A 15,452-nucleotide genomic window follows, 5' to 3' on the forward strand; every position below is an offset into this window, starting at 1 on the left:
ATATATTTTACATTTTTTAAAAGAAAATGTCATTAAGTTCTACGTTTTGATACAAAACAGTAACAATATTTAAAGCAGAGGGTTTTTTGTTTTCTTGAAATGGACTTTTGATATGTTGCATTCCACCTTTTGACTCAATTTTGTCCATTCTATTTGAACTAACACTCTTTTAAAGTTTCTCTGTACACCTTTTTGCATGTTTTCTAACCCTATGTATTTCACCAAGTAAAAAGATGTTTCTTTTTTTTTTCACTGACTGATATCAGTTTGATAAACTTATCAAATATTTTGAGGAAAAATACAGAAAACTTAAAAAGTGTCTCTTAAGCAACTGAATCTCCCCAAATACAAAACCTTCTGCATTTATGGTGACCTGAACAAATACAAGTAATTGCATGACTGCCCCACCTCCTGTGGAAGAGGGGCAGCCCTGGAGCAGCTGCAGTACTTGCAGTTGGTGAGGCTCTGCACAGCAACTGTGAATTCAGTGGAGCTACGCTGATGTCATCTAAAGGAATCTGATCCCATCTGTTTTCTGCAAGTGTACAAAGATAACTATCTGCTTGTGTTCCTTAGAATCCCTATTACCAAGTAATATCAAAACTTTGAAATGTCAAGCATACAATTCTGTTTGTGAATTCTATCTGTTATAAACTGAGCAGATTTGATTTTTGTTCAAGGCAGTGAAAATGGTAACAAGGGGCTCTGTCTCCTTAGTGGTCTCCTCCTTTCAATTAGATTTATTTCAAAGTTCTGAATCTTAAGCACATACTTGATATTTTTTATGGTCAATGAGTGAAGCACACATGAGCCTGGTAGTTTCTATTTGTTTCTCTGTTAACATTTCTTTTTTGGCCAGATATTACAATGAAGCCTAATTTGTAAATAGTAAAGCTCTTAATAAGATTTTAATCATAGAGTACATTAACTGTTTTGGTCTTATCACAAAAGATCAAGGAAGGGAACTATGAGCATTCAGTTTCTTAGCCAATAGCAGAACAGACTTTACATGTAAACTCACAAACTTCTTTCATTTTCCTTAATCCTCTTCTAAAGTGCAAGTTAAGTATGTAAATGAAAGGCCACCAGGTGGCCCAAGATTTGAAAGAAGACCTAATTGAAAACCTCATCTGAAAGCTCTCGTGCTATTCAGAACTGAGTATGGCAATTGAGATCCATTTAGCTCTATGAGTCCGAGTCATTTTTACATTAGTTCATGACAAAGCATGGCAGAAGATATTCTTGTGAATTCTCTATGAAACATTACATTGGATTAGCCACTGTAAGAGGGAGTCTGTCTTGTTTTAACAGTATGTTTCAAGAAATGGTTTGAAACCTAATTTATTCATCGAGTGAACCTTAATGGCTCTCCTAATTTGCTGTATTGCTGCCAGGACAGATGCTAATGCCTTAACATTTGTTGAGCCGGTGTCTAAGTAGACACGCTTACAGGATATTACTAAAACAGTTTGCTAAAATTCAGCAGTGGCTGCTATCAGAAAGCAGTTTAACACACAGTCAAATGAGAGTAGGGATCTCGGTCTTTGGAGAACCGGCATCCATGTCAGGGAAAACCCAAATCCCACATCGACAGCTGTAGGAGAGAGAGGGCTGTAAGAGCACAGCAGTCAAACTGGAGGGAAAAAACACATTTACAGCATTAATAAATCTCTATTTTATGGGACTGGGATTAATTTTCTCTGGCATACAAGTGGCAGTTTTGTTCTCCTTTCTATGCCAATAGAAGAATGTGAGCATTAATTAGATGTTTGCTACTTCCAAGAGTCACAAAGAGACAGGGCAGGCTTCAATTTTTATGACCAATAGATGCTGAAGGCTGCTGGGAATGTCTGCTAGGTTAGTAGAAACCATGTGTGCTGAGGCACAGCGTTTCACTGTCTCTCAGGGGAGGAGTTGCATTGGATGCCCCATGTTTTGTGAACCTGTTCTCTGCACTGGAGCTCTCGTATGTGTTGCATGTTCAGAACTGAGGAGTTCACAAACTACCTGTCGTGTATTTGGATATGAGTATGAGGAAAGAGAAAGGAAGTTACTTGTCTAGATTTCTGATCTGCCCATTAAACACTTTTCCTTTTGCAGTATGATACATTTTTATATTGATTAAAAGTTCAGTTGTGATACTGGGAAAAAAAAAGCTGAATTAATGATGTAGTTGGAATTGGGAGACCTGGCTTGCATGGCGAGAAGGACTGTCTCACATAGCCACAGAATCCAAGCTACATAAGCAGATGTCCAATGATATTTAAAATGCCCAGGATGGTTTCTGTATTACTTAGGAATTTCAGAGCTCCCACTTACATTTGTTGTAAGCCTTTCTCCATGAAAAATCTCTCATAGCAGCTCCTTGGCTCAAATGCCTGGAATGTATACTATGTTGTGTCATTCATGCATCAGAGTTTGATCAGAAGATTTCATTTGAGAACAGTGTTCAATAATCCTACTCCTGTCTGCCACGAGTCACTACCAGTATTGCTGGCCAAACCTTGTCAGCACAAGCGCTGGAATCAGCAATCAAACATGGATCTCTGCTATGTGCTGCAACCAGTGGACCAGGCTTAATTAGATCATTTTTCATTTTTGTTTTGAAAAGACCCAAAGGCAGTAGTGCACATTACCAGCTAATGATCTGCAAATTTGCTGTTTAAAAAAATGAAGGTGTTTTAGGTGTTTTCAGATTTTACCAATGTGAAATGTGTGCACAGTCAAATTATATGAATATCCTTTTTCTCCCAGTCTGATAGCATTCTGGTTTGTGCAACCCTTCCATGGGATTGCTTACCTGTTCAATAAACATTGAATTACTTGGGCAGGCACCAAGAATATGAGTGGCAAAAAGACCCTGCAGCCAGTGAGCATCTTTGAATTTTTATAGCAGTGGTAGATTTGCCTATTTGCTGACATTCAGGTAAGCAAGATCTAGCGTGGAAGCAAAATGTAAATCATTCAGCAGTTGAATAAACAGCACCTTCCTCGTGCGTGCACGCAGTCTAGAGGAGAAGTTTGGCTTAAAAAGCAAAATATCTGGGTAATGCTAATATATTTCTACCAGTCTTAATTTTTGTAAAGCAATACTTTGACTTCATTTAATATGGCTACAGGAGGAAAAAAAAGAAGCTCTTTATGCACTCTTATTTCCTGTATGCTAAAATTCCTAGCATGACTTAATACAGCAACGCAAGTTATTAATCAGACTACATACTCAGTGATCACAACTGGACTTCTAAGTAGTTAGTGCAGTATTAAATATCCATGAAGGATTGCTCACAAATGAATTCTTCTCATCCACCATTCTGTCAACCACACATTACTTAGAAAATCAGTCTGTCAATCTTAGATCCTTATTTAGTCCCCAGTGTTATCTGAGCATCTCAATTTTTAATGTATTCACTGTCACAACATTCTTCTGAGATAGAGGAATGCTATTATTCCATTTTTAGAAATGAGGAATACAGACATTGTGAAGAATGCAGATGCCATGTCCACAGCAAAGCAGGGAACTGTCAGTGCATGCCTCGAAGTGAAGGCTGCAGTGTAATTGCTAGATGCAGCTATTCTTCCCTTCTCCGTTCCAATCCCTCCTGTGAAATAGGAGACAGATTGGGAACAGATGTTGCTGTTTGTTCACAGGCTGTAACTGTGATCATTCTGATCATTTAGTGTGATGCTCTGCCTTACAGGGGCCATTGAACTTCATAGAATGAAGGAAGTTCTTGGTCCAGAGCATGTTTTAAATCAAAAACAAAATTCTCTCTTCAATTTTAAATTGCTAATGATGCAAAATCCATCTGCAATTTCCTTCATATGCTTAACAGACTGTGGCTTCACTGGCACAGGAGAAGAAAGCGTTTCAGAAATCAGGATCTTTTCCAGAAAATCCTATTGCTCTATTAGTATTAAAATAGACTAGGTTGCTAAGTTTAGCTTTTTGTCTGCTTTCAGCTGTCATGGTAAGAAATGGGGAGAGAAACAGTCTTTCCTTCTGGCTCTAGTTGTACATTTTTGGACTTCAGAGATCAGTAAACAGCAGAACACATTCATTTACCTCACAAAGCAACCACAAGTTCCAACTATAATTATGGCCTCTAATGAGTTCCATCCAGGCAGGAGTAGCACAAATTCCGACTCCTATGTGCAGATTCTCATGTTATTTGCGTATTAAATTTTGGCAATGTTATTTTCCATTTACACAGAGAAGCTCAATTCAGATGATGAATTCTAGTGATATTAACACTTGAAAAAAAGCATAGTAAAAATTTTGACAGACCTTTAGTTTAAGGACCTCTTGGGGCTCTGCTATATTTTTATCAGTGTTGAGTATTGCTTGTACAGTGAAGAGTCTGAGCTTTTGCATTTCTAGCCATCCTTTAACAGCTTAAAATTGCTGTTTAGCTGGCCATTGAGATCCCACTGTAATTTGAACATGCTCCACATGCATACCTGTAGCAGCCTTCAAAAATTCTGAAATAGGGCTGAAACTTTCACTGCATTCCCACCAGAAGTTCAACAGATGTTTTAGAAGTCTCAGGCCACCTAGTTAATATCACAGGTTTAAAATATAACATTAATTGGATGTTTACATATTAATATTGATGAGGGCACTTGCTAATTTATAGCATGCATCTATGAGGCATTTGATGGATTTGAACTACAGGACTGCATACTTTCAGTAGGCTTTTAAACAATCAGAAGTATTGCACTGATTGGTACTATGCTCCATTAAATCTTATAGGAAGAAGGTTTGTGAAAGTGCACCACTTTTATCCAACTCTGATCTGTGTGAGGAGTATGTAGGTTTTACAGTAACATACTTAAAAGTCATCCACTGCTTCGGTGTTATTTCAGGTTCCAAAAGCCATGAAAAGGTTACTTGGAAGTCTGCATCACAATTTCACAATTTTTATTTAGAAATGAAATTTTTTTAGAAAATTCCAAGTTTTCATTTAGCAAATACTGCTCATGACATCTACAGTAAACTGCTTGTTGTTGTGAGCTGTATCCCAATGAGGTTTCTTCCTTTCCTGTTTTGGTTGTTTTCTGCAAATTGTACTTAAGTCATGTGGCCAACTCACATGAGCTTCAAATGACTGCATGTGTAATTATGTTTTGTTATATATGACAGCCGTGGCCAATATTCACAGTCAGACCCAGTTCCCTGTTGTGTGATATAACAAACACAGAATAAAGAATAGCCCCGTTCCTAAATTGCCTGCAATGTAATTAAGAGCTGGCATAAAAAGCAGTTGCAACAAACATTAGAAAGGTACAGAGGAGAGATGATGGAAATCATAATAAGAAAGTTAATGTATACAGCATATAAATAAGATCATTCACTGCAATATCGTAAGACCTACTTGTATGTTTTATAAACTAGCACTTTAAAGCCAAACAAATCATTGCAATCAAAACTTATCTTCTGGTGAATAAAAACAGAAGAGTTGAATTTGAGAAGCGTCTTGGACAGTGCTACTACTGTGTGTCTCTAAATTACTTGTGTCTTGTTTAAAGCAGCACTTTATAAAATGTGCTGTCCACAACTAAATTAAATTGTATCTTAATCTACATTTCTCGGATGAAATAAAATCTACATCAAGGAAGAAGTATTTTAAAATTCCCACACTGTTTTCAGGAGATGGCATGCTCATAGACTGTGCCTTTTTTTTTATTATTGCTATTATAAAATATATTTTTTATAATAATATAGTTATTATTTATATATATATAGTAAAATAATAATAAAATGCACCCCAGTTATTTAGGCCTGTTGAGAGCAAGCTACTTCCATGAATAACTGCTCATCTAATTCCATGAACATCTATTATTAATGTGTGTGAGAAAATATAGCTGTAGTTAGCAGACTACTCCTGAACAACGTGGGCACAAAGAACTGCAGTGATCTCTTTGAGTTGAAAATTATTTCTTTATCTGCATGTAACGTTAACAAACATAGTAGTACTGGGATAACAAAAATATGGCGCAGGCAGAATTTAGAGTAAATTTTGTCTGATTTTAGTCCTGACTGCGTGCATTTCTCAGAAGAAAGGCACCCATTCTTTTCTAAATATCCCAGTATTATTTCGCAGATAAACAGACCAGTGCTACCAACATTTCATTACCGTTCACAGTTGGTGCTCTGTAATTCTATGTAATTTTAATTAAAGAAGAATTCTGAGACAGTCTCCCCCTGTGCTCCCACCAAGCATACAATTAAGTGTGTACAGTTTCTGCTGGGAACAGACAATGATTTCAGATTAATAATTTATTATTACTTCCATAGTTGTTCCAAATAATAGCAATAATAAAAAAAAGGCACAGGCTATGAGCATGCTATCTACTGAAAACAGTGTGGGAATTTCAAAATACTTCTTCCTTGGTGTAGATTTTAAACATTGGGAGTTTACAATTCTGTCCTATGGATACTGAAGAAAAGTAACTCCGTAGCACTGCAGTCTGAAAATTGCTTGCTGGAGGGCCCTTACTGTGTGCTTGAGTCAGGAAAGCAACATAAGCAATTTCATGTACAACCTTTCATCATCCTTTCGGTTTTGAATAGATGATTGTTCTAATACTTCTAATATCGAAGATCCAATTTCTGATCTTGACCGTTCTGGCATTTTCTTCAAATTACAATCAATATCAAAATAATAGTAGCACCTGGCTTTCTGTGAACAGACACATCTGTGCTGATCTTTTCCAGCAAATTTTAAAAGCACGGCTTTTAGTTTAACTGCCCTTCCCTAGTCATCCTTACAGTGCTTCAGAACAATTCCTGCAAGTCTAGAGTGATCTTACCTAGTAGAATCTTAAATAAGATTCATCCAAATTGAAGGAATCAACAATACATTTGAGATTTTTTCAGATGCTGAAGTGAGTAATCAGGGAATTCACTTGAATGCTCACATAATGACAGAAACATATTTGAACCAGAATATGCGCTGCAGTTCCTCATTGGGAAGTTTTCATGTGCTCTCTTGTTATTGCCTTTATTTTTAAGGACTGTTAGAATGGAATATTAGAGTTTATGTCAGATGGGGGAAAAGACTCAGCTAGTAAATTAGCTCAAACTACAATTTAATCCAGACAAATGAAAACTATAAGGTTGCATTTTAGTTTTTTTCTTTCCAATCAAAGAAAAATAAACCTTTAAAAGCAAATGTTATTCCACCAGTTCTCAGTTAACAGTTTCTTTAAGTTGGTACTTACCAGCAGTCCTCACAAGAAGCAGAGGTGATTCAAGTTTTCAGATATTCAAGACGTCCTGAGTGAATGCACCTATCTGAAAATCACACAACTTGAGGGGGAAATGATACCCAAATCAATGTCCTCATCAAAAGGAAACCTCAAAAGATGTGTCAATATCTAATTTTCTCAGAGAACGGTAGAGATACTAAGATTTCAAATTGTTGCTTGAGTTCAGTGTCACAGTTAGGAAACTTGCTTTTTGTTTGAGTGCAGGGTCATCCCTTTCAAGTGTGGCATAAAGTCTGTGCCACAATTCAGCAAATTAAGAAGTACGCACTCTCCTTAACCATCAGCTTACTCAGGTTATATAATGTGTGTCTGATGTCCTAGTCTTAAACAGCTTCCAAGAAATTTCTAAAATTTTGGGCTTCAGAACTATCAAGACAGCTAACATATATTTATAAAGAATTTGTAATTTATAAATTATTGATTTGTCACACTGGAAGTTACAAGTATACGAGGAGAAAGCTTTTTTATCTTAATATGATGGACTGCCTTCAGCTAAGTGAGCAGAAGGATGGGCTGAGATTTTCTGAAATGTTCAGGCTATGCAGAAATGTGCTCATAGTGGCATTAATACACATTTTACATCCAGTTCTGCAGGAACACAATCAGAGCACAGCCCCATTGCATCTGAGCAAGTGTTACCATTTTCAATCCCTTTCTGCTTTACTGATGCCAATGAGTGTTTCAAAAATATGAGCTCTAGTTATAAGTTTGCAAGACACAAGGAAACACTTATGTCACCTGCCCATTTTCTTATGTCAAGATGTTGCTTGAGAAACACTTCAAGAAAAATAACCTCACTAAATAAGTAAATAAGTAAATATTGCATGCATCTTTTTTTGATGCTTTCTTGAGATAAAATGTGTTTTAATATTTTTTCCAGACATTCGGGACAGTGGGGGACCTAAGCCTGTGATGGTGTATATACATGGAGGGTCCTACATGGAAGGCACTGGAAATTTGTATGATGGCAGTGTTCTAGCAAGTTATGGGAATGTGATAGTCATCACAGTCAACTACCGCCTTGGGGTACTTGGTAAGAAGCTTTCAGATTTCCATTAATCCCTCATATGTGTAATGTGATTCGTGTTATATATGAGTGTACTCTTCAAAAAAAAAACCCAAAATTATTGATACTGTTTCCTTTGGTTTACAAATTTGTCAAAAAGAAAAAAAAGAGGATGAGATAAATGGCATTGCAAGTATTATTTGTGTTGTTTGGTTTGCATTTAGTGATATCAAGCAGGTGTTTCCATTGCTGAGTGGTTCAGACCAGATCTTGTTTTCTGTGGATAGTGGCAATGCTTTACTTCATAGATAGGTGAATTAGTTATATATATATATATATATATAAGTTAAGTCATAGACAATAATGTTTTCTGTTGGAAGTGATTAAGTTTTGATTAACAAATTTTTTTAATGCTTTGAAAAAACTAAGAACTTTATCAAAATATTATTTAGTAAGAGTCACACTGTATACCTGTTTATTTTGAGTTCCGTTGTGGTTTTAAAATGAGTTGTGGTTAGAATTCAATTAATTCCAATACTTCTTTTCTAAACCAAATTGTAGAGTAATAGAGTTATTTCTGATTGTTTCAAATGTGGTGAATAGGATATGCTGATGCTGCTGGTAGACTTGACTGGTATGTCTCTGGTTGGTTGTATTTCTAAAAAATGTACTTTGTTATTTGTTCACCACGGCCACAGATATGATAAAAGTCTGACAGGTCTTATGGCAATGATGTGATTGTTTGTTTTGTTCTGTGTGTTCTACTGCAGTGTTACTTGCTAAGGCTCCTGCAGGTAGGGTTTCAACTCTTGGATATTTTGAAAGTCAGAAGAGTAATTTTGCAGTACTTGCATAGGTTCCCTGTAACATCTGAAGTAGCTTGATAAGCCGGGTGTCATTCAGAGCAGCAAGTTGGTTCTGAAGATCAGTGAACTCTATTTTCAGTTTGTGGGCAACAGCAAGGTCTGCTACTCTGTTCTTCTTTTGTATGGTCATTTTATTTCATCAGCACTTGGTTTATTTCTGTTTTGAAATCAATTAGCATAATGATTGATTTGGTTTTTTTTTTTCCTGCTTCATCATCTCTGCAATTAATCTCCGGTGGTGCCATGTGTATTAAAATTTGCTATCTGGAAACAGTTTATTTTTTACCAGGAATGGATTTTGACTTAGATTTTGAAGACCTAATCTATGGTAGTTGCCTTTTACAAGGATGGAATATATTCCAAAACAATCAGAAAAATGTCTGTTGCTGGACTTATCTCCTTAGCATCTGGCTGGAGGTTTCATTTGTGATGTACTTCTTTAAGGAAGAAAATACTGATATTTGTCATGTTTGTCTCCCAATTTACTTTGAGTCCTTGGGCATATATTAGTGCTGTGGTTATTAATCTGTAATCTGTGACTATACACAAACAACTGTGCTTGTCCTTCATATTTCAAACATTTATGTGTATTTCATACCAGAAGGGTACTCTGTTCAGTAATATAGTCGCCGTCATCTGAAGGAATTGTTTGTTTTAATAAATTACGTAGTCTGGTTCCTAAATTTACTGGCAGTTGCAGTGTTTGAAAGTGCTCATTGCTTGAAAGATGAGAATTTCTTTGTAACAGTAATGGCTTTTCCTTTTGGAATGTTAAGACTGATCCCTGAGGTATCCCACTGCTAACATCTTACTGAGCCTGGGAGGTTTCCATTTGTGTTTGTGCTTTTGTGCTTCTTTGAACTTTGTGCTCTTTACAGAGCTTTCAGGGAGCAGAGTGTTACTTTTCCTTCAAGTGGGACCTTTTGCAGTAAAACTTCTGAAATGCACAGCAGAATCTGGTGATTGGCATGTATACTTAAGACTACTTTCAAACCAACTAAAATAATCCTTTATCAAGTTTGTAGTGCTTTCTTAGTAAAATAAATGTATTTTTTAACTATATATAAAAGTCAGGTATTTTGTTTCTGGTACAATGCCATCTGCCAGGTATACAATAAATAATGGTTATATATCTCTAGATGGGCAGCGTAGAAACATGCTGGCAATCAAAAAACAAAATTTGCACAGTTTGCATTTTTTTTTCCAGGTTTCTTTGTGTTTCCTAGTGTGTAGACAATTGTGTAAGATAGCCTCAGAGTTGGACTGTTGTGTAATCATACAAGATATCAGCTTTTTTGTTTTCAAACTTGTACTCATCAGTGTACAGAAATGCTTGTCCATAATGGTACAGCAGAACATCACTCTTTTCAGTGGCATTAAAAAAGACACGTTTTTACAAATACGTAGCTGACAAATTCTCAGGTTCCCTTACCTGACTCACATCCCATAAGATTCAGCTTCTCTGTCCACTGCTTGTGGGAAGACTAGATGTCACTTCATTGCTGTGTAAAATGCCTGGCTGTATGGGGAAAATAATATAAGGATTCTTTCTTTGAAAGGTAATATAGGGACTCTTTCTCCACAGGAGAAGATTTAGGGCCTGTCTTCCCATTTCTCGTGGCTGGGTTTCTTGCATCAGTCTTTGTGGATGAATACCTTAATGTAGATGATCCATGTGAGTCTTAGGAATTCTGCCATTGGTTTAACCAGGATTCTCCCTGTGACATTTCTTAACAAGAAATCCGGTTAAGGAAATGTTTAGAGTTTTTGTCCAAACTGATAGTGATGGGAAGGGAGGATATGCTATTATATTGGATTCTTTTCATTATTGCTATTAAGTCCATAGCAGGCAGCTCTTGGTACAGTTCAGAGTATTTTCTTTTTATTCTCAGCTGAAACAATCTTTGTCCTGTAGATTAATCTGCTTGAGGCAGTACATTTTATAGAGATGCAAGATTTGCTTCTTTCTAAAATTTTAGAATGCTTAGAAGTGGAATGTCTTTGGTAAAGATAATAATAAAAATTGAAGTGTGGAGCAAGTGCATTTATAAACCAAACAAAAACCCTGAGAGTTCTCTGACCCAATTTTGTCTTTGTCTGAAGCAAGTCTGAGAATGAAAGTCTGTTAGAATCTTTCCTTAGATATTGATGAGATGGAGTAGAGAATTGTTTGCCCTGGAAACTTGGGGACTACTGAATAAGAAACCATTGGAGACAGACTATTTATATCTTCTTTACAATCTTTTTAAATGCGAGTCTTGTGCAAGCAATCTTTTCTAGTGAGTAGTCTGATGTCCTTGAAGGACAGCACAGAAGTAGGTGCAGGCAAATTTTTTATAGTTTTATAGCTTATTTTTATGAAAAGACAGATCTGAAGATAAATTTGGGTTTTGAACTCAACTAAATTAAATTTTCAAATGTTTATCTAAAATATCTCCAGCTGGTAAAAAGGCAGGAGCTTTTTATTTAAATTTCATAAAAGAAACATAAAGGGATTATAAGAAGAGTTTATTTAACATCCAGGCAAAGATCATGATAGATGGATTTAATACCCCCAGTGCTGTTTCCTATGTTCTTTCTTTTGAAAAGGAGAAGCCAGCGCTGGCTTCTTCCCCTTTAGCTTAAGTTTCCAAGAGGAAAGAGAAAGTTGTGCACTGATTTATGCCAACTGAATACACATTTATTCATTTTATTAATTTCTATTTCTTGCTTTTGATTATCTTTTGGCCACTGGATTTTAATCGATCTGAAAGAAAAACATTTTTAATGCAGTTCACGATCAAACTGAATTGAGAGATGGAAGAATAATTCAGAGGAATCTCTAAGTAAACCACTGCTTTAAATTTCCCAAGTTTTTCGTCTTCAAGGCAATGGTTTTTCCCACAGAAACAGTGAGCTGTCATTCCAAGTTTTTTTTGGCCATTTTTTACTTTTAATGACAGTTGGTAATTATTTGCGCTTTTACTGTAGCACTGTGTTTGAAAGGCCTGGTATCCTCATAAATATTAATTCCTTATTTTGCCAATGATTGAACTTAAATCAATGAGACTCATAAGTACAGTGCTTCTCGATACATAAAAGCCTGGTTTGCCCACAGTTTGAAGCAGTACCACAAGAAAATTGTTGCTTATGCACAGAGCTTTTGACAGGAGCTATTCTTAGAGTCCTATTGTGTTCTTCAGCCTAAACTTCAATTTTTCAATAGTTTGTTGTGTCAGATGGCTATGGTGGGCTGAAGCAGTCGTGTAAAATAAAATACTGAAGCAAAGGAAAGCAAAGCAAAAACACTGCAGCAAAAGTTGCTTCTTACTTTTGTTAGCAACTCTAAGAGCTTTGTGAACAATGAAGTGAACGGAGGATGAGTCTTATTATGCTTTTACATTATTTGTTGATGCATGTTAGAATACTTGTGTTTGGAAGATAGGCTTGAGAATATATTTTGCTCCTCACATAATAGAGTCAAGCAGCAATGTGTTACAGGCAAAAGAGTGACATGAAATATAGACTCAGCCCTGCAGTACATGTTGGGCAATTTGTCCCAGGCCCTGCATTTCTGCCATTACCCATGGGTTGAAAAACTACTTATTTGACCATTGGCAGGATCCAACGTAGGGATGAGCACACACAGCAAAAAAAAATCAGAGCAATTTTGAAGTACCTGGCCATTCATCAGGGAAGTTGGACTAGCTGACCTTTGCAGGTCCCTTCCAACTCAAATGATTCCATGATTTCAGGAGTCTAGTTCCACTGTGATTGACAGGAGGACAGTGTCTTGTTTTCTTTTCGTTTTCTTTCCTAAGCAGAATAGAAAACTAAATTATTTCAGTGCTTTCAAATTAGATCTGATTTATTCTGTGTTAATATAATTTGTTAAACTGTTTGATTCTTTTTTTGGGGGGGTAATCATTTACTGTGTACTTTTTCCATCAGAAAATGTTTTGCTTTTGTTGTTTTCTTGCCTTGCCTTTCTATCATGGTAATAGTACTGAAATTATTAAATAGAAGATATCTTTCAAATATGTTTTCAGTACCACTTAATCGATGCTTTCAAAAATATCTATTAACTTTAGACACAACCCTTTCAAAAATTGCTTCATTGACATTTAGGCATTTTTGCCTGTATAATCCGTGGCCTGTTCTGCAGTCTGCTGAACTGTCTTGCCCCTCAGAAATAAGCCTCTTCACCTCTCCACGTCACAGGAACTATTCAGTTTATGTAACAGTGGAATAAGAATGTTTGTGTTAGTTAGACATGAGGGGAAAAAAAAAAGCAAAAAAAAAAAGCTGAGATTATTTGGCTGTGTGGCTTAGACTATGAAGTTTTCCTTTACAGTTCACAATTTAATATCCAGTAAAATGGGAAAATGTTTGATCATTAGTGACTGTGACAAGGACATCCATTACCTTTTTACGAAACCTTAAAGATACTATCAGGAGATGGCATTTCCTTCCAGCTTTGCCTTACCACGAAGAGGTCTCTGATGGGCCTTTTTCTACTCTCTCTTTACTAATATATTTGAGTAGAAATGATAGATGGATTGAAAATTATATATTATTGCCTAATTAAAAGTACATTACACTGAAAGTAAAGATGGAAAATTAATAGCAAAGCACATGAAAATGTGCTGTTGAAAATCATTCATTTAAGTTTTCTGAATTGGATGAACATACAGAGAATGTGATTCATAAATACTTTTGGGGGCCCTTGACAGCTTCGTAACAAGTTTCTATTAGTTATAAAAATACTAACTTGTTTGTAGATGAAATTTTATCATTTGGAGGTGACACAGAAGGGAGTTTGTCCTGAAGGTTTTATCTGACCCCACCTTATCCTTGACCATCGCTGTTTCTTCATATGAAGCATTCCAGATAAATTTAATACTGGATAAATAGAACAGGCTAAGATAAAAAGCGTGCTGCAGCTTTCTATTCCCTCTGGTGACATACTTCACACGGTCTGATTTACACATAGCATTCTAAAAATGTATTAGACAATTCTTATTTAATATAGTAGGTAACCTCAGGTCAACACAGATTGCAGGAGGCCCAAGCACAACTCATCTAGATTTACAGTGTCCTAATTTCATAGATCTGCTAATAGAATTAGCATTTGGATCTCAAACCAGCTCTAATTAATGACATTTTAGTGGCTTTTTTGTGAGCTAGTATCAGCCAAAGGGAGTCATGTATGCAGTGAAGCAGAGAAAGGAAGATTGCCACACTTGAATCTGTACCATCAAAATGACAAAATGAACTTGAAGTAAACAATAGGTTATTGACTGGATACATTTAAAGGGTCAACTGCAGTGCACAGCATGCAAGATATTTATGAAATGGGAACCCTGAATATATAGTGCACTTTTAAAATAAGCCATTTCTTTTCTATTTGTGCTTTTTCTAGCACAACAAATTGACATTATCCATCTGCTTAGATAGATGAATATATACTGGCTTCTTTATTTTTCAGGGCACAAAGACATTATTTTGTTTGCCATTGAAAAGGTTTCTGTCTTGGTACAGGTACCCTTTAACTAACAGGTTTGTTCTAATGTTTTAGGCTTCTTTTTTTTTTTCTTTAATGTATTAGGCTTCTTTTTTGGTAAACAAAAAATAACAAATAACAAACTTTAAAACTATTTGTTTTGGTATAAGAACAGTTTGTGTCATTGCTCTAAAGAGAAATTGCTTTTTGGTAATATAAGTTCCCGTGATCGCTATTAATTCATATCATAAAGATATTTCATTTTTGCCAGATTAATCTTTGAACTCATAATAAACTTCAACTTGATAATATTTGTGAAATAGGAAAGTGTTCATTGAAGACAAGTTATGCAAATCTTACTGCCTCAGGAAAAAAAAATATAAAAATCTTTGACCCTATTATCCTACATGAAGTCTGTGATTCTTACCATCTAGTTATGTGTAGCACCTGCACTTTCCTCTAATATTTGTCCAAATTACTTTTACACTGTCGTTGATCCCTGTACATAGCTTCTCATCTGCAATATTACAAATGTTTTGTGTGTTCAAAATGTGTTATTTTCTACACAGCACTCTAAGCCTTTGCCTTCTTGAGATCTGTTGGGGCACCAAAGTTGGCCCTGTCCCCACAAGCAAATGGAATTTTCCAGTATGCCACACTTCCCAGGAAAGGTTCTGTAAGCCAAGAAGTGGGAATAAATTAGGACTTCTGTGCAATCTGATCTCACTGCAGAGCATTCCAACACTGAAATAATCTTCTGATTTTCAACCAAGACAGAAAGATTAAGCAGTTATTAAGATCATAATAATGTAACGTTAAGAAATATGCT

At 35.9% G+C, this 15,452-nt stretch overlaps 1 protein-coding gene across 3 annotated transcripts in view; it reads left to right on the plus strand.

Annotated features, from left to right (window-relative positions):
- NLGN1 (neuroligin 1) overlaps positions 1 to 15,452 on the plus strand; it is a 288,387-nt gene that overhangs the window by 102,613 nt on the left and 170,322 nt on the right. For all 3 annotated transcript variants that reach the window (XM_042881331.1, XM_042881333.1, XM_042881332.1), the window contains exon 3: positions 8,150 to 8,302. In XM_042881331.1, the coding sequence (XP_042737265.1) occupies positions 8,150 to 8,302 (153 nt within the window). The remainder of the gene's footprint in view (positions 1 to 8,149; positions 8,303 to 15,452) is intronic.

The sequence above is a fragment of the Lagopus leucura genome, unplaced genomic scaffold (assembly GCF_019238085.1).
Source record: "Lagopus leucura isolate 7727_CA_CO unplaced genomic scaffold, USGS_WTPT01 Super-Scaffold_100029, whole genome shotgun sequence".
In the NCBI taxonomy this organism is placed as follows: Eukaryota; Metazoa; Chordata; class Aves; order Galliformes; family Phasianidae; genus Lagopus; species Lagopus leucura.